A 24,263-nucleotide genomic window follows, 5' to 3' on the forward strand; every position below is an offset into this window, starting at 1 on the left:
CCTCTCCACTCCTCTTCCCTCCCCTCCCCCACCCTCCCCTCCCTTCCCTTACCCTCCCCTCCCGCACCCCTCCCCTCCCGCACCCCTCCCCTCCCTTCCCCTCCTCTCCACTCCTCCCTCCTCTGCTTCCTTCCCTTACCCTCCTCTCCACTCCTCCCCTCCCCTCCCCTCATCCTCCTCTCCACTCCTCCCCTCCCCTTCCTTCCCTTCCTCTCCTCTCCAGTCCTCTCTCCTCCCCTCCCCTCCCCCTCCTCCCCTCCCCCTCCCACTCCTCCCCTCCCCTCCTCCCCTCCCCCTCCCACTCCTCCCCGCCCCCTCCTCCCCTCCCCCCTCCTCCCCTCCTCCCCTCCCCTCCTCCCCTCCTCCCCTCCTCCCCTCCTCCCCTCCCCTCCTCCCCTCCTCCCCTCCTCCCCTCCTCCCCTCCTCCCCTCCTCCCCTCCTCCCCTCCTCCCCTCCTCCCCTCCTCCCCTCCTCCCCTCCTCCCCTCCCCTCCTCCCCTCCCCTCCTCCCCTCCTCCCCTCCCCTCCTCCCCTCCCCTCCTCCCCTCCCCTCCTCCCCTCCCCTCCTCCCCTCCCCTCCTCCCCTCCCCCCCTCCCCTCCTCCCCTCCTCCCCTCCCCTCCTCCCCTCCTCCCCTCCCCTCCTCCCCTCCCCTCCTCCCCTCCTCCCCTCCCCTCCTCCCCTCCCCTCCTCCCCTCCCCTCCTCCCCTCCCCTCCTCCCCTCCTCCCTCCCCCTCCTTCCCTCCGCCTCCTCCCCTCCTCCCCTCCCCCCTCCTCCCCTCCCCCTCCTCCCCTCCCCCTCCCCCCTCCCCTCCCCCTCCTCCCCTCCTCCCTCCGCCTTCCTCCCTCCGCCTTCCTCCCCTCCTCCCTCCCCCTCCTCCCCTCTTCCTTCCCGCCTCCTCCCCTCTCCCTCCCCTCCTCCCCTCCCCTCCCCCTCCTCTCCTCCCCTCCCCCTCCCCTCCTCCCCTCCCCCTCCCCTCCTCCCCTCCTCCCCCTCCCCTTCCCCTCCTCCCCTCCCCCCTCCCCCTCCCCTCCCCCTCCCCTTCCCTCCGTTCCCTTCTCCCCCCTCCCCTCTCTTCTCCTTCCCCCTCCCCTCCCCCTCCCTTTCCCTTTCACTGTCCCCTTCCTTCCTTTCTTCCCTCCCTCCTGTATAGACAAACTAAGATTTAGTAAAGTGACTTGCCCAGGTAGCAGGTATCAGAGCCTGGACTCACACCTGTGCCTTCTGTCTTGAGACCAGCAGGTGGATGGGCACTGGTTGAGCAGCGTGTTTTCGCTCAGGTGGTCTTGTGGCTGGCCACCCTGCGGGCCGGCGTGCTCTGTCTCTGTGGTTCACTGCACAGCATGCATTCCATTCAGCACCTGCTCTCTGCAGGGCGTCATGCTAGGCTCAGGGTGATGATGGCGCTCACCTAACAGAACTGCAGACTGTTTGGGAGACGCACTGAGCAGGTAACAGAGTAATTGCAAGTTGTGTTAAATTCTCAGGAGGAGACGGATAGGAGAACGTGGAGACCAATAGGAGAACGTGGAGACCTGCTTTAGGTGGGTGACGAGGGAGGCCTCTCTGCGAAGCTGCTGATTAAGCTGGGACTTACAGGATGAGAAAGAAACTGGCTCCGTGACAAGCAGGGACGAGGCTGCTTCAAGCAGAGCAGGGAGACCCGGGGGTGTTAGGGCGAGAGGAGAGCCCAGGTTCGCTGACGGGTGGGGTTGGCAGGGTGGCCCCGTCGTGCCTTCTGGCTGGGTTCTACAGGGTCTTCTTAGGGACGCTGACGTTTCACTCTTAACAGCCGGCGATGTCATGGAGGCCTTTCCCATGCCTGGCTGCTGCTTCACAGCTGAACTCGAGTGGGGGGAGTTTGAGAGGGATGGTGTCTGAGCACGACGGGTGTGCAGCAGGGACAGTGTGGAGGCAACAGAGGTGATGAGAGGGTCTCAGCTGTCTTGGTTTGATCTTAGGTATATAGAAGGAGGCCCCAAGAGGCCTGGTATTGGGACAGTTTGTATGATGAGTAACAGTGGCGGTGACAGTGGCCGTCCTTTGAGACGTTACTCTAGGTAACCACTGCCCAGGTATGCCTTTCCCGTGGGGGCCTGCTCTGGCCAGTCAGCACCCCCACCTGGGGCCACGAGCTCGTTGCTCTCCGTACCCCACCATCACCCAGCGCTTGGATTATGTGTGTCTTGACATGGATGGGTCCTGACTCTTGCCCTTCCTTGCATGGGTAGTAGAGGGAGAGAATGACCCCAGAGGTCATGAAGCTTCAATAAAAAGCCTTGCTAGAGTGTATGTCTGGACAGCTAAGGATGTGTCTGACATTAAGGTTGTCAAACAGCTAATGCAAATACCTCTCAGAGGTCTCTCTGGCCAGCCGTGTCAGGAAAGGTTTCATGTTGTAAATCACGAGTGTGACTGCGGATGAACCCTTAGAGTGCTGTTTCAGCGCGGGCAGGGGGTCCCCTCGGGCCTGCGCTGTGGCAGGAGGCTCGCCATGAGTTCCTGGTGCTGGCAATGCCAGACCAACTGCTGGGGATAGAGCTGTTTAGCTTTAGCTTCCTCAGATGTGCACAGTGAGCCCCCCGAAACCTGGTGTTGTGACAGCCGTGTGGCGGGTGGTGAAGGTAGCCATCCTTCACCGGGAGGCGCTTCCCGTGGCCAGGCATCGGCTCAGAAGCATGCCGTCATTTCATGCCTGTCATCCTCCTGTGGAGGTCAGTGTCCTGTGTACCCATTTTAAAGAGGAGGACACTGAGGTGCATGGAGATGGAATAACTCCACCAGCTTATTCCCATGTGGCGGGTGGGGGCGGGAGCGACGGCCCTGTGCATCTGACAGCACCACCTGCTGTGGCCTCCGTGACCTCCTGCTTCTGAGGAGCCCTGCATTTTGTTCTGAAGTGTTCTGTAGAATGCTGAGGGATGGAGTATGCTCTGAAACCAGGGATGCCTTGCAGTCACCGAGGTGCTGGGGCCAGTTCCCTCCTCCTCCCTCACCCCCTCTGACTTCAGCTCTCCGTTTAGAGAGGCTTCGGACCTTCCTAAGGATCCGTGCTGCGCAGGCCAGAAGCGGGGGCTTCCATCTCCCTACTCTCTGGGCTGTAGAATCCTGATCCCTGTAGAATTCCAGTCACATGGTAGGACGATCTTCGGAATGGATGCCTCTCTCTGCCCTTCTCGGGATCATGTTCATGCACCCCGAGGGCTTCCGTTGCGGCGGAAGTTGGGCAGCACTTGCATTTCACCACATCCTGGCAGCTGCGTGTCATGCTGCCTGTGCAGTTCACGATTCAGATGTGTTAGGGAGACTAGGAGCTGGTGGCTTTTCGGAGTCTGGAATACCTGTGCTGGTGGCTCCAAGGGCAGCCGACTGTGGGAGCCACGTGGCTCAGCCTTGGCCTGTCATCTGGGTGCGTCTCCTGTTGAGGCTGGGGATGGGCCCGGGGGACTAGTGGAACATAGTCCTTAAAACCTCTGGAAAAATCTGCACCCTTGGACTTGGAATCGCTGAAGAAGGGAATGCAGCAAGGACAGTGTGGTGTGGCCAGGGCACTTTCAGCTGTGAGGGTGATGCTGAAGCCCCCGTGCTATTCATGGAGCCTGCTGTCTGCAGCTGCTATGCCCTGTGTGGGCAGCAGAGGCCAGTGGTGCCCCAGGAATGAATCCCTCCTGCCAAGCTGTTGAGCAGCGTGTTCTGTACCAGGCAGTTTCCTCCATGTCCTTGGCATTCTCATACAGAGCAAAGGTTTTGTTCCAGCTTAGTTAACTAGTTATTTAACTGTGTGTGCAAACGTGTGCACATCCATGTACACATGTATGTGCTCCCAAGTGTGGATGAAGCGCAGAGTGCTCCCAGGAGTGGGCATTCTTAGGCGTGAGGGTGTGGCAGCATGTTCGCACCCTGTCTGCTAATTGCTCTGTCTACACCCCTGTGGAAATAGAGGTTCATAAAACACCCTTTGCCCTTTTTCGGGGTGATTCTGAGAGTTGGCAAAGATCTTTCTCTGGCTTTACTAATTGCCTGTGTTTTTCTGGTCTTTGCCTATCATCATTGGTTTGGGGGGATCTGCTTTGGGGTTGGTGAGCTGCCGGTAGCAGGGGACCGCCTTTGGAGCGCCCGTGGCTGTCCAGCCCCCACGTGGTAGCGCATGGACCCTGCATGCTCAGGTTTTGTGGAGTGCCCATGTCACACATGACCCCGTGAGAGGGGGCTGTGGCATGATTTTGCAAACAACGATGTCCTGAAAGAGACTTGGAACACAGAAGGCTTGTCTTGATCCAGAGCTGGGTGTTTTTTTTTTTTTTTTCTGCAAATGATGAATTATTTGCACTGGGTCCATATGCAGGAGAGCAGTCCCCAGACACGTCTCAGCTCTGAGCTCAGAATTCTGTGTTCTCTGAGACCTTTCCTGGTGGGGAGGAATTGCCTCCACTTCCTCTGAGCCAGCGAATCATTCATTCAACTTCTAAAAAAGTGTCTTTTAAAAAATAATGCTGGAGGCCACGGTCCTGTGCAGTTTCTCAGTTTTCTTTTTGAGGTGGACATACTTTTCCCTTGGATTCTTTCCTTAATGACTGTGTGTGGCTGGTGTAGTGTGACTGGCTTCTTTTCCCTCCTTTATTTATTTGGGGGGAGTTACTGGGCAGGAATCCTCGTGATTCTCCAGCAACAGCTTAAACCCCCATCAGGGGAATCTTTCCTCCCAGAGCGCACCAGCCCCAGTGTCGCCAAAGCAGCGGGGCAGTCACCTGCCCTGGTAGAGGGATGCAGGTGATTGGGTTGTGCCTCTTCCCGTCATCACAGCCATGAGAAAGCCCCTCTTGAGCGGCTCTTACTCGTCAGAGCAATGAGCGTGCTATAATTTCCCATTGAAAAGTGGATGCTGTCAAGGAGTATCAGCATAACCCACGTGAAACTCCTGCGAGCCCTTCCAGGGCCTGGATTCTTGGGCCTGGCTCTGGAGCTTGCAGGAAGCCCTGGCTGCAGAGCCCGACGGCTGCTCCTGTGCTCTTGCTTTTGCTCGGCAGAGGGCAGGCATGTCCTGAACGTCGTCACAACAAAAGCAAGAAGCTGGCTTCGTGTCCCAGCGAGCTGCTTCCACAGAGGGAGGCTCTATGGCTCTAGGAGGCCAACTCGGGCCCTGTGTGCCTGTCTGTTTGCAGCTGGGGAGGGCTAATTTCCTCTCTGGCACAATGGAAACCACTGCCGTGGTCTTGGAACCTGAAATGAGAGGATGAAAGAAAATGGTTTTCAGAAGGAGAAATGATTGGTCTCTGTGACGTTTCCAGTGTTTAATTGTACAGTGATTGAACTGTCAGTCATCTGGGGACAATGGAAAGCTGTAAGTTTGTCCATTTTGTTGTTGTGTGTTCACAGCAGCATAGTGTGGGATCTTTCTTTTCTAAGAGATGGGGTCTCACTATGTTGCCCAGGCTGGAGTGCAATGGTGCAATCATAGCTCATTGCAGCCTTGGACTCCTGGGCTCAAGTGATCCTCCCTCCTCAGCCTCCCAAGTAGCTGGGACTACAGGCATGCATCACCAGACCCAGCTAAATGTTTTTATTTTGGTAGAGCTGGGGTTAGATATTTCTTGCTTTGGGTTGTAATCATGTCTGCTCGCTTACTTTTCTAAGTAAGCCAAGGAGTTGCTCTTTAGGCCAGAGGGAGAACTGGCTTTCGCCATGGACATCGGAGTTGAGGTAGGATGGGCTAGCGTCCTACTCCATCACTGATCCCAGTGGGACTTCAGACAAGTGATTTAAACTCCTTGGTCCTAGAGGGTGGGGGATAAAAGACTACAAATTGAGGCCGGGTGCAGTGGCTCATGCCTGTAATCCCAGCACTTTGGGAGGCCGAGGTGGATGGATCACTTGAGATCAGGAATTTGAGACCAGCCTGGCCAACATGGTGAAACCCTGTCTCTACTAAAAATATAAAGATTAGCTGGGCATGGTGGCACACACGCGTAATCCCAGCTACTTGGGAGGCTGAGGCTAGAGAATCACCTGAGCTCGGCGGGTGGAGGTTGCAGTGAGCTGAGATTCACGCCACTGCACTCCAGCCTGGGTGATAGAGCAAGACTCTGTCTCAAAAAAGAAAAACCAAACAAAAAAACCCGCTACAAATTAGGTTCAGTGGATACTGCTCGGGTGATGGGTGCACCGTAATCTCACAGATCACCACTAAAGAGCTTCCTCATGTAACCAAATACCACCTGTTCCCCAAAAACCTATGAAAAAAAAGAAAGAAAGAAATTAAATTAATTTGCAAGAAAAAAATTAACTCCTCCTGACTTCATTCATTTGCTCATGAGAGATAAGAGTGTGCATCCCCAAGTGCTGCTGGAGTATTTAGTCATGTGCTTTTCCATAAGCAGGGACCCAGTGGGCAGTAGTTTTTATTCAAGAAACGTTGGTTAAGGGTCTTCTGCGTGCCAGGCTGTGTTTAGGAGCTGGAAGTGCAGAGATGGATAAGATGGTGTATTATCCTTTCAGCCAGGATTAAAGTTTACATTTTTACTCCAAATGAGAGTTTCTCAACCTTGGCACTGCTGACATTGTGGGCTGGATAATTCGTGGGGCAGGGGGCTGTCCCTGTCCGTGTCATGATGCTTTGCTGTGGAAATCAATGGGCTCCCCCGATCCCTGCTGTCTTTGAGGGGTAGTGTCTGGGAAGCCCTCCGAACCCGCAGTGTGAGTCTGAGCCAGAGGGTAGGAACTGCATGAAGTCTCTGCATTGTTTGCCTGGCTGAAGATATCCTGTTAAAGGCTTATTAAAACAGTTCTTTGGAAGGGACTCATTCTGTTCCTGCTCAGCTCCTCTCTGGCCTTGCTGCCCAGCGTTGTCTGAGGAGCCCATGTCATGCAGGTGCCAGGTCACGTGGCCGTGCCATGGGGGGTGCCCGGCTGCAGCCTCTTCATCCAGGCACATCGGCAGAGGCCCAATTCCACTTCCATCACCGCGGGTGAAAAATGGAAACTGGGCCCCGAGGCAAAATGGTGTCCCTGTTTTTGAAGATGAAGGCATTAAGACAGGAGCATTTAAATGATTTATTAATCTGTTTATGCTGTCAAGGAGGAAACTTGACCAGTGCAGATAAGTGAGCTGCGATGCAGGGGTGACAGAGAGCCCGTCTCCCTCTGTCTCAAGTGGCCTTGCCCTGTAGGCGATTTGATGGGCTTGACTTAACCTTTTAATCGTGCAATTTCAGTTGGTGTAGAGAATGTTCCTTTCCAAATGCATGGCAGTGGCGTTCGTTAAGTTTCCCTAGACTGAAGGATGTGTGTACAGGTATTCCTCAGCTGGGTGCTGCCTGGCTGAGTAAGGCGGGAATTGGGTGGTCAGGCACCGGTGACCTGGTCGAATATGACTTTGCCGGGGTGACCCGAGGGGTGCAGCCATGTGGCTCTGTTGCTCGCAGTTTTGTGCCTGCCTCATCTGTCGTTTATGAAGCCTTCGAGGCTCGAGCTTCTTGAAAGCTGACTTGTGTTTTCCAGGTTCGTTATAAATTCTTTAGCTTGGGGCTGTTCCCACACTGGAGGGTCAATAAATGATTTTTGGAAAAGAACATATGTCCTTATCAATCAGTAATTGTACTGGTACAACCATCTGAACTTTTCAAACATGCTGCACTTGGAGCGGCTGACTCTTCTGATTAAAGATGAATTCTTTAGATTCTAAGGTTGGATCAGCTGAGACAAGCAGCTCTGGGGCTCTGTTGCTGTTGTTGTTGTTTTTGGCCTCAGAGTGATTATTTTTAGTGGTAAACAGAAGGGAGAGGCATAGCCATAAACTTGTATTTGGGACATGCCCGTAGCGGCAGGTTCCACCCGGTTCAGGTAGAGTAATTTCAGGGTGACCTCTAGGCTGGCAGATTGTTGTTGCTGGGTATCAGAGTTGAAAATGTTTATTGCCAATAGAAAAAGTGGGTAGTGTTTGTAAGACTGATAAGCACAGGTATAAATAGAAAAGGTGAGATAATGACCAACTCGACTTTGCAGTGGGGCTTTTTAAAAGCGGTTCTGGAGTCTTGGAAACAAACATAATTCTCTCTTAGTCCAACCACCTGTCAGCTGTAAGTGGTCATTATTTCATCATATTGCAATAAAAGATAATAGAATAACGATTTATATCTCATGGCTGATGTTTTAATGCATCTCTCTGTTATCCTGGGCTGACAGTCTGTGATTACAGTAAACGTTTTCTCGGTGACACCATGGTAATGACTCGTTAATAGGAGGATTATTCCAAGTTTAAGTCATAGAGCGGAAGACCAGCCTCGGCTCTCCTTACCTCTTTGTGCCTTATGGGGGCGGTCTCTGTGCTCAGCTGGTGACCTGTGCTTTGCCCCCCAGCTGGGGTGTTGGGGTATGGGCTCAGCACCACTCCTGATGCCTGGGGATGCGCATTCCCTGTTGATTAGCAAACTCAGTCAGTGTCTTCATCTCTGTCTGCTGTGCTATGGCATTCCTTCTTTCTTTCTTTTTTTTAGACAAAGTTGCACTCTACTGCCCAGGCTGGAGTGCGGTGGCGTGATCTCGGCTTACTGCAACCTCTGCTTCCCAGGCTCAAGTGATCCTCCTGTCTCAGCCTCCTAAGTAGCTGGGACCACAGGTGTGCACCACCATGCCTGGCTAATTTTTGTATTTTTCATAGGGATGGTGTTTTGCTATGTTGCCAGGTGATCTTGAACTCCTGAGCTCAAGTGATCCTCCTGCCTCGACCTCCCAAAAGTGCTGGGATTACAGGTGCGAGCCACCACCCCAGGCCCCTTAATTTTAAATAAAAAAACTGCATTGAATTTAACGCAATAGAAAAGCAGCAGCAGAGTGAAGGTGCTTTCATTCCCAAGTGGGAGCGCCCGTATGAGATGCAGAGAGGGGTTTGAGTCTCCTGTGCTGTCTTCCCAGGCCTCCTCTCCCTGGGCCTGGCAGGAAGGCGGAGGCAGAGGCTGGCCATTGGCATGTTGGGAATGGGAAGGTGTGAGTGGAAAACCTTTTAAGATCAATTTGAATATCATCTACTTGGCTTAGATCTTGAGAAATCTTTTAATAAAATGATCTCAAGGTGATTTTCGGCATAAAAAGACTTTCGTCTTTTGGGCTCTGAACTGGGGATAATTACTTAGCACCTAAAGAAATTCAAGGATTCTTCTTGTTAATAGTTTAAATACAGTTCAGATGGAACTCAAAATGGTTACGCACGAAGCAGCACTGGGAAGGTGTGATCGAAGTTGTCCGTGTTGAGTGTCAGGCGATACTAGGAGCATGAATTGATCAGCACGTGCGTGTCTTTTTAGTGGTGGATGTGTTATGTCTTGGGCTGATCTAACCGTAGTCCTACCTGGTGTGTCCCCCTGCAGGGTTGGGTGCATAGCTGCTCTAGCCCCATTCTGCTCTAGTGGGCCTGGGATCTGTTGGTGTTTCTTGTGGTGGAATTCCTAGGGAATGGAAAGTTCCTGGAGCGGAAGCAGACGTCTGATGCCCTGGATGTTGGGTGCTCTGGAATAAAGAGCTCCGACACCAACATTTCAGTCTGAGGGAGTTACCTCAGTGTGCCTGCTTCCCTGGCATCCTGCAGAGATGTGGTACACCACATGAGGGCATGGTAGAGGGTTCCGGATGCTGTGGCATGTGTAGGAAGGCGGTCTCGGGGGTGGGGACAGCGCCCATGTCCTCTTTGTGTGTGTCCTGAACACTCAGACCATCCTCTGGCTTCTGTTCTGCAGCCCTTGTATTTTCACACATCCCTAAACCACCCTCATATCGTGGCTGTGGTGGAAGTGGTCGCTGAGGGCAAGAAACGGGATGGGAGCCTCCAGACATTGTCCTGTGGGTTTGGAATTCTTCGGATCTTCAGCAACCAGCCGGACTCTCCTATCTCTGCTTCCCAGGACAAAAGGTACCTGCCTTGTTTCTGCAACCCTGGGGTTTTCCAGCGTCTGTCTTTTTTTTTTTTTGAGACAGATTCTCACTCTGTCAACCAGGCTAGAGTGCAGTGGTGTAATGTCGGCTCACTGCAACCTCCGCTTCCTGGGTTCGAGCGATTCTCGTGCCTCAGCCTCCCAAGTAGGTGGGATTACAGGTGCCACGCCCAGCTGATTTTTGTATTTTTAGTAGAGACGGGGTTTTGCCATGTTGGCCAGGCTAGTCTCGAACTCCTGACCTCAAGTGATGCGCCTGCTACCATGTCTGGCTAATTTTTGTATTTTTAGTAGAGATGGGGTTTTGCGCCTGGCCAGATTCCAGCATCTTTCTATGGTGGTTTAACTGCTCGTCTTACGGTGGCAGTAGAAGGCTGTACATTTGTCATCTAAAGTTGTGTGTCCATAATAGCATAGTGTGGGATGTGTCTTGCTTGGGGGTTTGCCTTTTTTTTTTCTTCGAGACAGGGTCTTGCTCTGTCACCCAGGCTGTAGTGCAGTGGTGCAACGTTGGCTCACTGCCACCTCCGCCTCCAGCCTCAAGTGATTCCTGTGTGTCATCCTCCCACGTAGCTGGGATTACAGGTGTGTGCCACCATGCCTGGCTAATTTTTGTGTTTTTAGTAGAGACGGGATCTCCCTATGTTGCCCAGGCTGGTCTTGAACTCCTGGGCTCAAGAGATCTGCTCGCCTCAGCCACCCAAAGTGTTGGGATTACAGACGTGAGCCGCTGTGTCCGGCTGGGTTTGCCATTTCTAAGTGACTTAAGGAATTGTTCTTTAGGCCGGAGTAAGGGCTGGCTTTGACCACCAGCGATGGATTTGAGGTAGTATGGATATGGGCCAAAGTTGTACTCTAGCACTGATTCTCTGTGGGACTTCAGGTAAGTGATTTGAGCTCTTGGACCCTGAATTTATTCATCTGTATATGAGGAATAATGATAATGCATATCTCGTAAGTTCTGCTTGAATATTGAGCGATGTGTTTTTCACAGGTGCCTGGCAGGCAGTAGGTGTTCATTCAGCACATGCTGGCTGAGTGTCTGTCGCGTGCCAGGCTCTGTGTAGGAGCCGGGCATACGGGTGGATAGGCTGGCGCATCATCCTTTCAGCCAGGGTTAAAGCCTACATGTTTACTCCAAATCAGGGTTTCTCAAGCTTGACACCACTGACTTGCGAATGGATAATTGTTTGCTGTCGCGGGGCTGTCGTCTGCGCTGTAGGATGTTTAGCAGCATCCCTGGCAACCCACTAGATGCCAGGGCACTGCCTCCCTGCGCCCTGGCCCTGTTGTGACAAACGAAAAAAAATGTCTCCAGACATTGCCAAATGTGCCTTAGGGAGCAGAATCATCGCTGGTTGAGAACCACTGCTCCAGATATACAGCTGTGGAAATTCCTCAGATGTTGTCTTTCTTGAGACATTTCAGAGTTTTGTAAATTTCCATGGTGTTTTCCAGGAAAGCTCCTCAATTCTCAGGCTGCCTTGGTTGGGGCTGCGTGTGTGCCAGACATGCTTGGCCACAAGCACCAACGGCTTGGGGAGCTGCTGCTGACCTCAGCTGCCTCTGCCTTCCGCAGAGGGTGGGACTGGTGGAGTTTAGAAAGCTCTAGTGGGCATGGTGGTGGCTGAGGCCTCCATGTGCTTTCCTTCTGAGAAATGCGCACGTGGCTGACGACTGTTCTCTGGGTCCTGTCTTCCAGGTTGCGGCTGTACCATGGCACCCCCAGAGCCCTCCTGCACCCGCTTCTCCAGGACCCTGCAGAGCGTAAGAGCCAGACCTGGCCTTGGCAGCACTCACTGCTCTCGTGCCTTCCCTGAGTGTTCCCCACCTTTAGCTCTGAATGGGATCTTTCTCAGTGTAAACTGCTATCCGCTTAGCTAATTTATCTAAGAGGTTTTGGCAGATGTTTCGTGGCCTTGGACTTTTGGCAGAAAGTAAAGAACTGAAACACACCAGCCCTGAGGGAGGGCATTGGTTTGTGGGGATGAGCACGGGAGCGCCTGTGAGAGCCACCTGAGGGAGGGGAACAGCTCTGCTCACCAGATGAAGTAGTAGCTCTCTGTCACCAGCCACCGGCTATCTCAAACCTCTGACCGCACAGCCATCGGTTATCTCCAGCATGGCGAGGCCCCATGGCTGAGAGGCTGCCTTAGAGCAGAGCAGGGGTCGGCGGAGAGCTTCCTGCTGTTCCTCAGTGACCAGCCATTCCCAGGCAGCCAGAGGGAGCCATTTGGGAAGGATGGGGATGACGGTCTGCTCTGCTGCTGCCTGCCTGGAGGATGACAGGAAGGGCGTGTGGTGGGAGGGGTGGGAGTGGGCTAGAAGGACATCAGGGAGGCTCAGAGCACAGAGGCTGTGCTTGCCTAGCAATTGGGGGAGTGTGGGTGGGGAAGAGTGGCTGGAGGTGGATCTGTTGGGGAGGGTGACTTTTCTGTCTCTTTGAGGTGAGATGCTGCCCAGATTCCTCGAAGGGGATGTCATGTGTGCCTCGTGGCTTGTGTTAAAAGTCAAACCTGGCCAGACACGGTGGCTCAGGCTTGTAATCTCAGCACTTTGGTGGCTGAGGCAGGTGGATCACTTGAGCTCTCAGGAGTTTGAAACGAGCCTGGGCAACATAGTAAGACCTGTCTCTATAAAAAACACAAAAATTTAGCCAGGTGTAGTGGTGTGTGCCTGTAGTTCCAGCTACTCAGGAGGCTGAGGTGGGAGAATCACTTCACCCCAGGAGGCAGAGATTACAGTGTGGTGAGATTGCACCACTGCACTCCAGCCTGGGTGACACAGTGAGACCCTGTCTCAAACAAAACAAAACAAAACAAAACGTCAAACCCACTCCCTTTGCCCCTCACTGGTCTTGGTGACAATCTCGTGATAGGAGATGTCAGCTGAAGAGTGATGAGGTTCCTGAGACTGGAAAGGAGAGCTTCATTTCTCATAAAGGGCTGCAGCCTGCAGGTGGCCTTTCTGACAGGCTGGGAAGTGTAGCCTCCAGCCAGAAGCCAGAAACAGACCCTTCGAGAGAGGGGCAGAGGGAAGAGGAATTTCTGCCGAGTGGGGGCTGAGCCTGCTTATTTTAATAAGCCCAGGAGGAGTCCTGCGTGTTTATGAGAGAAGCGTGCACGTGCGCAGCTGAGTCCCATGCCGCTTTATGGGACACAGTGTTCAAAACGTGGTGGCACTAGCAGGACCCGAGGGGAAGTTCTCGGCCTCTGATGTCAAAAGGTGAAGCAGGGGACACGAAAGCCCTCCCTGCATGCCCTCCGTAGACTATCCAGAAGAGGGAGAGCGGTGGGTGATCGCTGCCAGCAGCAGTGATGGAGTCTCTAGAAGGGCTGGTTCCAGTCCTGAGGGAAGAAAGGCTAACGGTGGCTAGCATGGGCCGGGGCATGTGGGGGCCTGTGTGGTCCCCTCCTGTCGCTCCCGGAACTCAGTTTTCAAGGCTGCTCCGGAGTCCTCTAGGCCAAGAGGAGGTCCCTTCAGTCCACTGGGGGCTCAGGATTTTATTTTTAGTTTACTGAGAACAGCCAGTCAGGAACTTCATTTCGTTGCTGAAGACTGGCTTTTAGGTTATTTTTCAACTGAATCTAATTAGTCATATGCTGGGATTTTCTGTCCAGAAGTATCCTGAGAACAAAGTAGACAGCCACCACATTCGCTCCACGTCCACAGTCCACATGTCCATGCGTCTGTGTGGAAGCTGTTGGCCCTGAGTGGAGGCTGTGAGGAGGAACCTGCTGCGGGGCCCTTCACTCATCCTTGCAGCGGGCATTTCCCAAAATTTGCTGGTAATGGCAATACACTCGCATGATTCAGAATCCAAAAGTATAAAAAAGTGCCGGGTGCAGTGGCTCACACCTGTAATCCCAACACTTAGAGAGGCTGAGGTGGGCAGATTGCTTAAGGCCAGGAGTTTGAAACCATCGTGGGCAACATAGTGAGACCCCATCTCTACAAAAAATACAAACATTAACTGGGTATGGCGGTGCGCCCCTGTGGTCATAGCTACTTGGGAGGCTGAGGTGGGAGGATTGCTGAGCCCAGGAGTTTTAGGCTGCAGTGAGCCATGATTGCACCACTGCACTCCAGCCTGGGCGGCGGTGAGACCCTGCCTCAAAAAAAAAAAAAAAAAAATATATATAATATATATATGTATTATATATTATATATAATACATGTATTATACGTAATATATATGTATTATATTATACGTAATATATATGTATTATATTATACGTAATATATGTATTATATTATACGTAATATATATGTATTATATTATATGTAATATATGTATTATATATTATATATAATATATATGTATTATATATTATATATAAAATATATATGTATTATATATTATATATAATATATATGTATTATGTATTATATATATTATATATGTATTATATATTATATATATTATGTATAATATATATGTATTATATATTATGTATAATATATGTGTATTATATATTATATATAATATATGTGTATTATATATTATATATAATATATGTGTATTATATATTATATATAATATATGTGTATTATATATTATGTATTATATATGATATATGTATTATATATAATATATATGTATAATATATAATATATATGTATAATATATAATATATATGTATTATATATTATATATAATATATGTATTATATATTATATATAATATGTATTATATATTATATATAATATGTGTATTATATATTATATATATAATATATTTATATGTGTGTTATATATATATAAAATATATACATATAAAAAGTTGAGAGTGAGGTCTCCTTTCCCCATCCCCTCACCTGCTACCAGGTAACCTCTCTCTTTGGGTTCTTGTGGATCTGTCACTGGAGAACCAAGTTCTTTTCCCACTTTGTGTCGGCTGCAAAGAAAGAATATCCAACTGGAAAAGGTAGTCAGGTTTTACTCACTGGCCAGGGAGTGGAGAAGGGAGCCCTCACTTTAAAGGCACCTTCTCCCTGGACAGTGGGAGGCATGGAGATGAAGGACTGGGTACGGGCCGGGAGGGTGGGACCCCAGGCACATTGACGCAGATCATAACATGCTTCTCCAGGCATGGCTTGTACAGAACACGCGGTGGTCTTCTCTTGGAGAATGGTCTTTAGCATTATAATGATATGCTAATGGTCTAAAGGCAACTGGGGCTCACCTGTTCTAGTTTGCAGCAGTTTCGTGGGGCTCTATCTCTCTCTGGTATTTGGTCAGGGGTCAAGAAGCTCTGGTGGCATCCCTGCCATCTGGTTCCTTTAAAGCAGCTGTACCCATAGATAAAGGGACTGAAGGAAAACAGTGAGAAAAAGGAACTTTTGCTGTTATTTCATCAGGGCTGCCCTGGTAACAGACCCTTCCGGGGTCGTTTTACGGACACAGAAGCTAATGCGCTTGTCCAGTATTGCATCTGATTCTTGACCTCTTCTTACTCACTGTTCCACACCTTGCTTTCTTCCCTTACAATTTGTCTAGAAGAATGTTTCCTATCAGTACACAGAAAGCACTCACTCTTTTTACAGCTCTGTGGTGTTTCGTGGAATTGATGTTTCATGATTGATTGAATAGACCTGCATACCGACCCTTAGGGGTTTCTGTAAGAAGAGGTTGGGCCAGGAGCGGTGGCTCACGCCTGTAATCCCAGCACCAGCACTTTGGGAGGCCAAGGCAGGCAGATCACCTGAGATCAGGAGTTCGAGACCAGCCTGGTCAACATGGTGAAACCCTGTCTCTACTAAAAACACAAAAATTAGCCAGGTGTGAGGGCAGGTGCCTGTAATCCTAGCAACTGGGGAGGCTGAGGCAGGAGAATTGCTTGAACTCGGGAGGCGGAGGTTGCAGTGAGCCGAGATCATGCCACTGCACTGCAGCCTGGGTGACAGCAAGCTTCTGTCTCAAAAAAAAAAAAAAAAAAAAAAAAAGAAAAGAAAAGGTTGGAAACCCCGTTGCAGTGGGCTTCCGCCCTTCCCCTGAGCGTGTGCGTGAATTCGTAGGGCAAAATCCTGAAGCTGGTGGCTGGGTCTGAGGTCTGGGCATTTGGAGTCTTTTCCTATTTCTCCTGTGTGCCCCCCCCGCAGAGAGGTTGTGACTCCTGACTAGCCACTCAGGTCAAATGCCTTTAGCAGTATTTTAAATTTTAAAGTAAGCAGATTCCATGTTTGAAGTGGTTAGGTACTAAAAAAATACAGTGTTTCACCAATTTCTTTTTTTTTTATTTTGAGATGGAATCTCCGTCACCCAGGCTGGATTGCAGTGGTGCAATCTCGGCTCACTGCAACCTCTGCCTCCCGGGTTCAAGCGATTCTCCTGCCTCAGCGTCCCAAGTCACTGGGATTACAGGCATGCACCACCACGCCTGGGTAATTTTTGTATTTTTAGTAGAGATGGGGTCTCACCATGTTGATCAGGCTGGTCTCAAACTCCTGACCTCAGGTGATCCACCTGTGCTGGAATTATGGGTGTGAGCCCCCATGGCGGACCTAGTTTTTCACAAATTTCTTTTTCTGATAATACAGTAGTTCATATTTAGCTCTTTCTTTATGAAATCAGAACATGAATGAGCTGCTGTGACTCTCAGCAGCTGTCCCTGGCCCGGCCACAGCTGGGACTTGAGCCACCTGAGACCACGTGCATGCCCTGTGCCTCGGGATGTGGTGGACTTCCTGTCACTGGAGAAAATCAGGCCCGAGCAAGATTGGCTGTTCGGTGGGAATGTGAAGAGGGCAGCCTAGGCCCTGTGTTTCGGGGGTGTGCCTCTCCCCGCACTCCCGTTTCTGGGAATGCTGTTCCTTCCACCTTCAGGGCCTGCCCGCCCTGCGGTGTAGCCGCACTCCTCCCGGGTGTCATTTCTCCAGAGTCTTTCCTTCATGCCCTTTTTCCTCCTCACGTTTCCCCTCGTGCTTTACCCACATCTGTCCCGTGGTTCGGATCCAGTTCTCCCGTGCGTTATGGGTATCCACGTGTTTGGTCTTAGCCATCACTCCAGGAAAGTGGCTCCTCCCTGAGGACAGGGCTCTGTCTCTGATGCTGCTGGCCTCCCTCCAGTGCTGCCCTCCTCCTTTTGGGGCTTGGTGGATACAAGTGCTGACACACAAAGGCAGGCAGGCAGGCCTCGGGCCAGGGTGTCCTCCAGGCCCGTCTGATGGCAGGGACCAGCGAGACCTGGGGAAACTGCACAGTCTGTGCCTGTCTGTGCTCTCAGGAGACTGAGGGAAGTAGTGGGTGGGAGAGATTTTATGTTGGATTAAAAACTGCACCTCCAGGCCGGGCATGGTGTCTCATGCCTGTAATCCCAGCACTTTGGGAGGCCAAGGTGGGAGGATCACTTGAGCCCCGGAGTTTGAGGCTTCAGGAAGCTATGATTACACCACTGCTCTCCAGCCTGGGCAAACAGAGTGGCACCCTGTCTCTAAAAACAAACAAACAAACAAAAAAGAAAAATTAAAAAAATTTTTAAATTGTAACTTTACCAGAGAAGGTTATTAAAGATCAGTGCCTTTCACTTGAGGCAGAACACAGCACCACTTCACTCTCCCTAGAAAAGTCCCTTTCCTGTTTGTGGTGTTTCTAACATTCTCTGTTAATTGGCTGGTTTGACTGGAAGCACCTTTGCTTTCAGCTATCAGTTGATCACATTGGTGTTTTCTTCACCAGAAAACAGACACATGACCCTCATTGAGAACTGCAGCCTGCAGTACACGCTGAAGCCACACCCGGCCCTGGAGCCTGCGTTCCACCTTCTTCCTGAGAACCTTCTGGTGTCTGGTCTGCAGCAGATACCTGGCCTGCTTCCAGCTCATGGAGAATCCGGTAAGTGCATCTTTGATTCTCTCCACTTGGTGAGGTGAGTCTGTCCTAGTTCACAGTGAAACCTTGAAGGCACTGGGCTCTTCTGGGGGCAGCGTGGGCCGAGCGCCCCCTGCAGCTCAGCAGCACGGCCTGGCGGGGGTTGTGGGGGGCAGTGGAGGAGGATGGAATGGCAGTCTAGTTTCCGTTTCCCTCCTAAATAGTGTCTCACATCCTTCGAGTCATTTCTGGCTGCTTTGGTTGGGAAAATGCTTTCGTGAGAGACAGAGTTCAAGTCTCTGTGACCATAGCTAGGAAGACCACTGGCTGGATCTCAACCATGTGGCATCATATCAGTGACCTGATGATCATGATGATGATTTTTAAATTAAGGTAAAATAAGGATAACATAAAATTGACCGTCTTAGCCCTTTTAAAATGTACAGTTCAGTGGCAATAGTACATTCACATTGTAGTGCAGCCACCAGCACCATCCATCCCTGAGCTCTTTCCTCTTCCCTGGCTGAAGCTCCGTCCCCTTCCACACTGACTCCCTATTCCCTACTCCCCCAGCCCCTGGCAGCCACCCTTCCGCTTTCTGTCTTCATGGTTTCAGTGACTCTAGGGACCTCATAGGACTGGGATCATGCAGTCCTTGTCCTTCAGTGGCCGGCATTCTTTAGGAAGAGAGGGGAATTGCTCTGTTAGTTCATCCTAAGAGTGAAATGTCTTCAAAGTTCTGAGTGGAGTGTTTTCGAGGTTCATCCATGTTATAGTGTGTGTCCCAGTTTCCTTCCTTTTCATCTTAAGGCTGGATGATATTCCGGTCTATGGATGGACCATGTTCTGCCGATTGTTTCATCAGTTAACACTTGAGCCTTCCACCTTCTGGCTGCTGTGAACCTGGGTGTGCAGTGACCTGAGGATTTTTGGAAATTGAAATTCGTGTTAAAGGACAAGGGCTCTGTCTTGGTGTGGTTTTCAGAAGTTGATTCTCTGGTGGTGGAATTGGGTCGACCCCAGCAGCCATGGGAGTGTTGGGGGTGTGCTCTGCTGTAGGAATCTTCTGGGTGGTCCTCATGGCCTGGGCTGCATGCTTCTTCCAGGCACTTCTGGAGACTTGCGTGTGGCTTTCTTGAGGACTCCAGGAGAAGGGACACACCAGCCTCCTTCTACCTGTCATGTGCTGGAGATGTCCTGGCACCACCAGAACCTCGGGTGTCTTGGGTGACTGACTCCCTGCTGGGTTCCAGGAAGAGCAGGATTTGACCTTGTGTGTGAGGGGCGGGGACCGAGAGCAGTGCTGTGCTGAGAGTTTGGCTTATTCTGGACCCTGAGGAAAAGGATGCAGCTCGGCTCCGGCGCAGGTCCCTGGTTGTTGGCAATGACAGCCCTGTGCGTCGCGCAGGCATTCTGGTTGGTGCTGGGGTGTAGATGTTATTATCTGAGTTAATTAATTTCTTGGATAGGTCTATGGTGGACATCATCATTGTGAAGTCACTGTTTTTCCAGCATTCCAGGGAGGAGAGGGTGAGAAATGAGAAGGGAGGAATGAACTCTGAACAAGAGCAAGCGTGGGGTCGCAGTCTGGGTCTGTCCTGCTCACTGAGCTATAAGTGCTCTCCACGCCCACTTCGGGGTGTCTTACCCTGTAATCTGCCTGCAATCCTCTGAAAGGAAGAAGGAGACAGAGGGAAGGCCTCATTGTCACTGCTGTTGAGTTGAGCAAAGAGAACATGAAAACCTGTGTCTTGCTCTGAGACCTGGTCCGTGGCTTGTCCTTCTGGCCCCTGTTCTGCTGGCGAGGGAGGGCCCTGTAGGCGCCGCTGTGAGATGTCGCCTGCTTGATACTGATCATCAGGACTAACTGTGAGTTGCCGCCTGGTTGATATTGATCTTGGAACTAGCTGTGTGCTGTTGCCTAGTTGATACTGATCTTCAGGACTAGCTTTCAGATGTCACCCGGTTGATACTAATCTTGGGACTAGCTGTGAGATGTTGCCTATTAGATACTGATCTTCAGGACTAGCTGTGAGATGTCGCCTGGTGGATACTGATCTTGGGACTAGCTGTGAGATGTCGCCTGGTGGATACTGATCTTGGGACTAGCTGTGTGCCGCTTTCAAGTCAGCTGTGTCAGTCTTACTACCTGGGAGTCTTGGAGCCGGAGGGGTAGTCATCACTTTGTGACTTGCCCGTGGGTGTCAGTAGAACTGCAGACCAACAGAATTACCTGCAGGTCACTGGGCTGGCTCAGCCTCATGACTAGGACTGCAAATGAGAAGCCGTGGTGCCCCAAGAGGACAGGCCTGGTTTTGTTCCTAGTGTCTTGTGTCAAGCTGGGGCCAAGGGGACCACAAGATGGGAGACAGAGTTTTGGATTAAAGAGCTTGAGCCTGGGGTGCATGATTCCTGCTCCTCATTCTTAAAAGCCATGCTTCGGAAGAGGTCTGGCCCGTTGGCCTCAAGTCGGCCTTCCAGGTGTGGAGCAGCCGGCCCGTCACCAAGGTGCCAAATGAATGCTGGCAGTGCCTAGAACATTGCAAAATTAATGACGTTTTATGCTGCTGGTGTTGAAAATCGAGTGAGCAGGGGATCTGAGGGCAGGGCGAGCACTCGCCATGGTGTCCGGAGGGAGGGAGGGGGACTGACTGACTCCACCAGGTAAGGGCCGTATGCGCCTTTCGGAGAGAAAGGATAGGTATCTCAGCAACACCTGCCGCCCCCCCGCCCCCTGCCCCCACTCTCAGAGTTGTTTTAGGAGAGAAACACAATTTGCCCAGCCTTTCTGTTGTGTTTGGGGTGCCAGTGCCGTGTGGGCCCTGAGGTTACTTTCTTTTTATTTTACTTTTTAAACTTTTTAAATTATGTATGTAATGACAGCCAGATTCTTCTCTAATTCTTTTTTTTTTTTTTTTTTTTTGAGACAGGGTCTGGCTCTTCTTCAGGCTGGAGTGTAGTGGCACAATCTTGGCTCACTGCAAACTCTGCCTCCCATGCTTAAGTCAATCTCCCACCTCAGCCTCCTGAGTAGTAAGGACTATAGGCATGTGCCACCATGCCTGGCTAATTTTTTTTTTTTTTTTTTGAGACAGTCTTGCTCTGTCGCCCAGGCAAGAGTGAAGTGGCACAATCTCGGCTCACTACAACCTCCGCCTTCCGGGTTCAAGTGATCCTCCTCCCTCAGCCTCCCGAGTAGCTGGGATTACAAGTGTTCACGACCATGCCCAGCTAATTTTTGTATTTTCAGTAAAGACGGGGTTTCACCACGTTGGCCAGGCAGGTCTCGAACTCCTGACCTCAGGTGATCCACCTACCTCGGCCTCCCAAAATGCTGGGATTACAGGTGTGAGCCATGGCGCCTGGCCTCCAGCTAATTTTTGTATGTTTTGTAGAGACAGGGTTTCTCCGTGTTGCCCAGGCTGGTCTCAAACTCCTGAGCTCCAGCATCAAGGAATGCACCTGCCTTGGCCTCCCAAAGTGCTGGGATTACAGACATGCGCCACTGTGCCTGGCCTTGAGGCTGCTTTCTGACGGCTGTTCCTGGCCAGTGCCAATGCAGCTTGTCAGTTGTTTGCCCCTTTTATACAATATGCTAAAGAGCGTTTTAAAACCACGAAGTTCATGTGTGTTCAATACATTTAGAGAAAACTGAAAGTCTTCCCTTCTAGTCTAACTCCGTGGAGAAAACCACTGATCATAGTTTGGTGTATACTTTTTACGTATTCACTAATTCATTCATTTATTCATTGATTTATTCAACAAATATTTATTGAGTAGACACTGTGAAGCAGGCCCTGGGCTGGGTGCTGAGGATGTCACATTGCACTCTTAGGAGGTAGGTCATAGGTCTCTCTTGAATGGATTTTGGTAAGGGCAGACCTCAAATCTAACCACAGTCACCAAAGGCAATAGGTGTTTTAGAATAAACCTGGACTAGCTCAAAGTCATTTTCATTCCTGCTTAAATCATTCCTAAATGTAGTTTTCATTCTGCTGCCACTGTTGCAGCGTTCTTGTTTCTGAGGTGCAGTCTGGTGAATTAAATATCCCACTGTTGCAGCGGTCTTGTTTTTGAGGTGCATTCTGCTGAATTAAATATCTCACTGTTGCAGCGGTCTTGTTTTTGAGGTGCATTCTGGTGAATTAAATATCCCACTGTTGCAGCGTTCTTGTTTCTGAGGTGCAGTCTGGTGAATTAAATGTCCCACTGTTGCAGCGGTCTTGTTTCTGAGGTGCAGTCTGCTGAATTAAATATCCCACTGTTGCAGCGGTCTTGTTTTTGAGGTGCATTCTGCTGAATTAAATATCCCACTGTTGCAGCGGTCTTGTTTCTGAGGTGCATTCTGCTGAATTAAATATCCCACTGTTGCAGCGGTCTTGTTTCTGAGGTGCATTCTGCTGAATTAAATATCCCACTGTTGCAGCAGTCTTGTTTCTGAGGTGCATTCTGCTGAATTAAATATCCCACTGTTGCAGCGGTCTTGTTTCTGAGGTGCATTTTGCTGAATTAAATATACCACTGTTGCAGCGGTCTTGTTTCTGAGGTGCATTCTGCTGAATTAAATATCCCTAGCAGAAGAGCTGTGTCCCCAGGAGGCTGTGGGCTGTGGGAGCCCGTTAGGGCCTAGGGGAATCTCAGGGGCTCTCCACTGTATGTCAGTGGGAAGGGGGTTCTTGCTTGTGAAGGGTTTGCTGGCAATCCCTGTTTTCTCTGTAGTGTGCTTATGGGGGTCCCAGAATAAAATGGATTGTTGTAGAGTGGGGTGTGTTTTTCCATAGGAGCAATGCTGTTATTGGGAATTCCTTTCCTAGCCAGAGACTTGGCAACAGATAAATTAAAGATAGGCCAAGCTACAGAGCATGAAGGGCAGAACGCCTCCACTGCAGTGGGGGTCACTTCTGCCACGGTGGGGTTCGTGTCTGTCGTGGTTGCTGCTGTTGGTTGGTTAGTTGAATGAGTGAGTGAAAGAGTGAATGATTTCAGGTAGTAAAAGGATGTTTGTTGGGTTATGCTGGAGGCTGACAGACCTGTGACGGTTGTCTGCTCCACGTCTAGCCACGATGTGAGCTGGGGGCAGGTTTCCCAGCCTCTCCAAGTCTTTGCTTTTGTTTTTCCTTTATAAAATGGGGACAATAATAGGGCCTGCTCATAAAGATGTATTTGGGGAGAAAATGAGATGGATTGGTAAAGCACTAGCGTCTTCATCATGAAAGTTGTGTCTTAAATTCAGCCCAGATCCAAGCCTCCTACAGTAGAGCGTCCTGGGAGGTCTGATCTGTTTGCCCTTTGCTAGCTAGCCCTTCAGATGTGCGAAGGCAACACTCAGCACCGGGTCCAGCTGTGTTTTTGTCCAGGCCTGGCCTCTCGAAGGTCACAGAGTAACTTGGTGGCTGAGCCAGGCTTGGGCTCAGGTGCTTTACTCCAGAGCCCATGATGCTTGCAAGATGTGGCCTGCCAAGCTGGCTGAATGAGGATACCCAGGCTTCTCTGGCTTCCCTGGGCCCTCCAGGATCTGGAAGTTTCTACTCACTGCAGATGTAGCTCCTCAGTCTGGCTGTCCTGGTGGGAACCCATCTTTCCTCCCTTGATGACTTCCTGTGCGTGGGACTTGCATCTTCAGCTCTCTGTGCAGACCAGAGTCACAACTATTGGAATGGCTTTTGCTCCTGGGGATGCGTGTGCACCCTGGTCATGGGGTGGCCACACAGAACCTCCTTCCTTCCCAGCCTGGGCCACTTCCAGGAGCACTGACTTCTGCCCCCTCCCAGATGCCTGGTGACCCTGATCCCTCCACTGAGTTGCTGCCTCTTGAGATGGGGCACCCATGGCACACAAGTGATCTTTCCTAAAGGAAGTCGGTCTGGGAAATGGCCTTTGTCCTCCGTTATTTTAGTTTATGTCATCCCTCCCCGCCCCGCCCCCCCCAGCTTTTTGAAACATTCTGTTAAAATGTTTCTTGGCTTACTGTAATTGTATATATTTATGGGGAACAGTGTGATGTTTCAGTACACGTATGTGTTGTAGAGTAGATCAAATGAGAGTACTAGCGTGACCATAATCTCTCAGTACACGTATGTGTTGTAGAGTAGATCAAATGAGAGTACTAGCGTGACCGTAATCTCCCACACTCATCATTTCTGTGTGGTCAGGACATTCAGAAGCCGCTCTTCTAGCTGCTCTTCTAGCTCTTTTGTATTTTATGGGAACTTACTGGTAACCATCATTACCCTGCTGTGCAGGAACAGCAGAATTTAGACTGTAACTTGTACCATGACCCCTTGACAACCTCTCCCTCCCCTCCTCAGTCTCTGATAACCACTGTTCTGTGCTCCGCTTCTATGGTACCAACTCTTCTTTTTGAGGTCCCACATATGAGTGAGATCATGTGGTATTTGTCTTTCTGTGCTTGGCTTATTCCACTTAACCTTGATGTCTGCTAGGTCCATTCATGTTGTGTTGTCGCAAGCGACAGGACTTCATTCTTTGATCGTGGTTGCGTAAGTACTCCATTGTGTAGATACACTACTTT

General features: G+C 50.7%; 1 protein-coding gene across 8 annotated transcripts in view; it reads left to right on the forward strand.

Moving 5' to 3' along the window:
* The window catches only part of NPHP4 (nephrocystin 4), a 135,913-nt gene that overhangs the window by 15,958 nt on the left and 95,692 nt on the right, over positions 1–24,263 (forward strand). For 7 of the 8 annotated variants that reach the window (XR_008621169.2, XR_004670107.3, XM_034954042.3 and 4 more), the window contains 3 exons: positions 9,728–9,900; positions 11,625–11,689; positions 17,600–17,755. Coding sequence is in view for 6 of the 8 variants with exons in the window: in XM_034954042.3 (XP_034809933.3) it covers positions 9,728–9,900; positions 11,625–11,689; positions 17,600–17,755 (394 nt within the window). In the remaining 2 variants the exon portion in view is untranslated. Of the gene's footprint in view, positions 1–9,727; positions 9,901–11,624; positions 11,690–17,599; positions 17,756–24,263 lie in introns of those variants that run through there. The other variant, XM_034954062.3, reaches the window with a different exon arrangement.

Source organism: Pan paniscus, chromosome 1 (assembly GCF_029289425.2).
Source record: "Pan paniscus chromosome 1, NHGRI_mPanPan1-v2.0_pri, whole genome shotgun sequence".
NCBI classification, from domain to species: domain Eukaryota; kingdom Metazoa; phylum Chordata; class Mammalia; order Primates; family Hominidae; genus Pan; species Pan paniscus.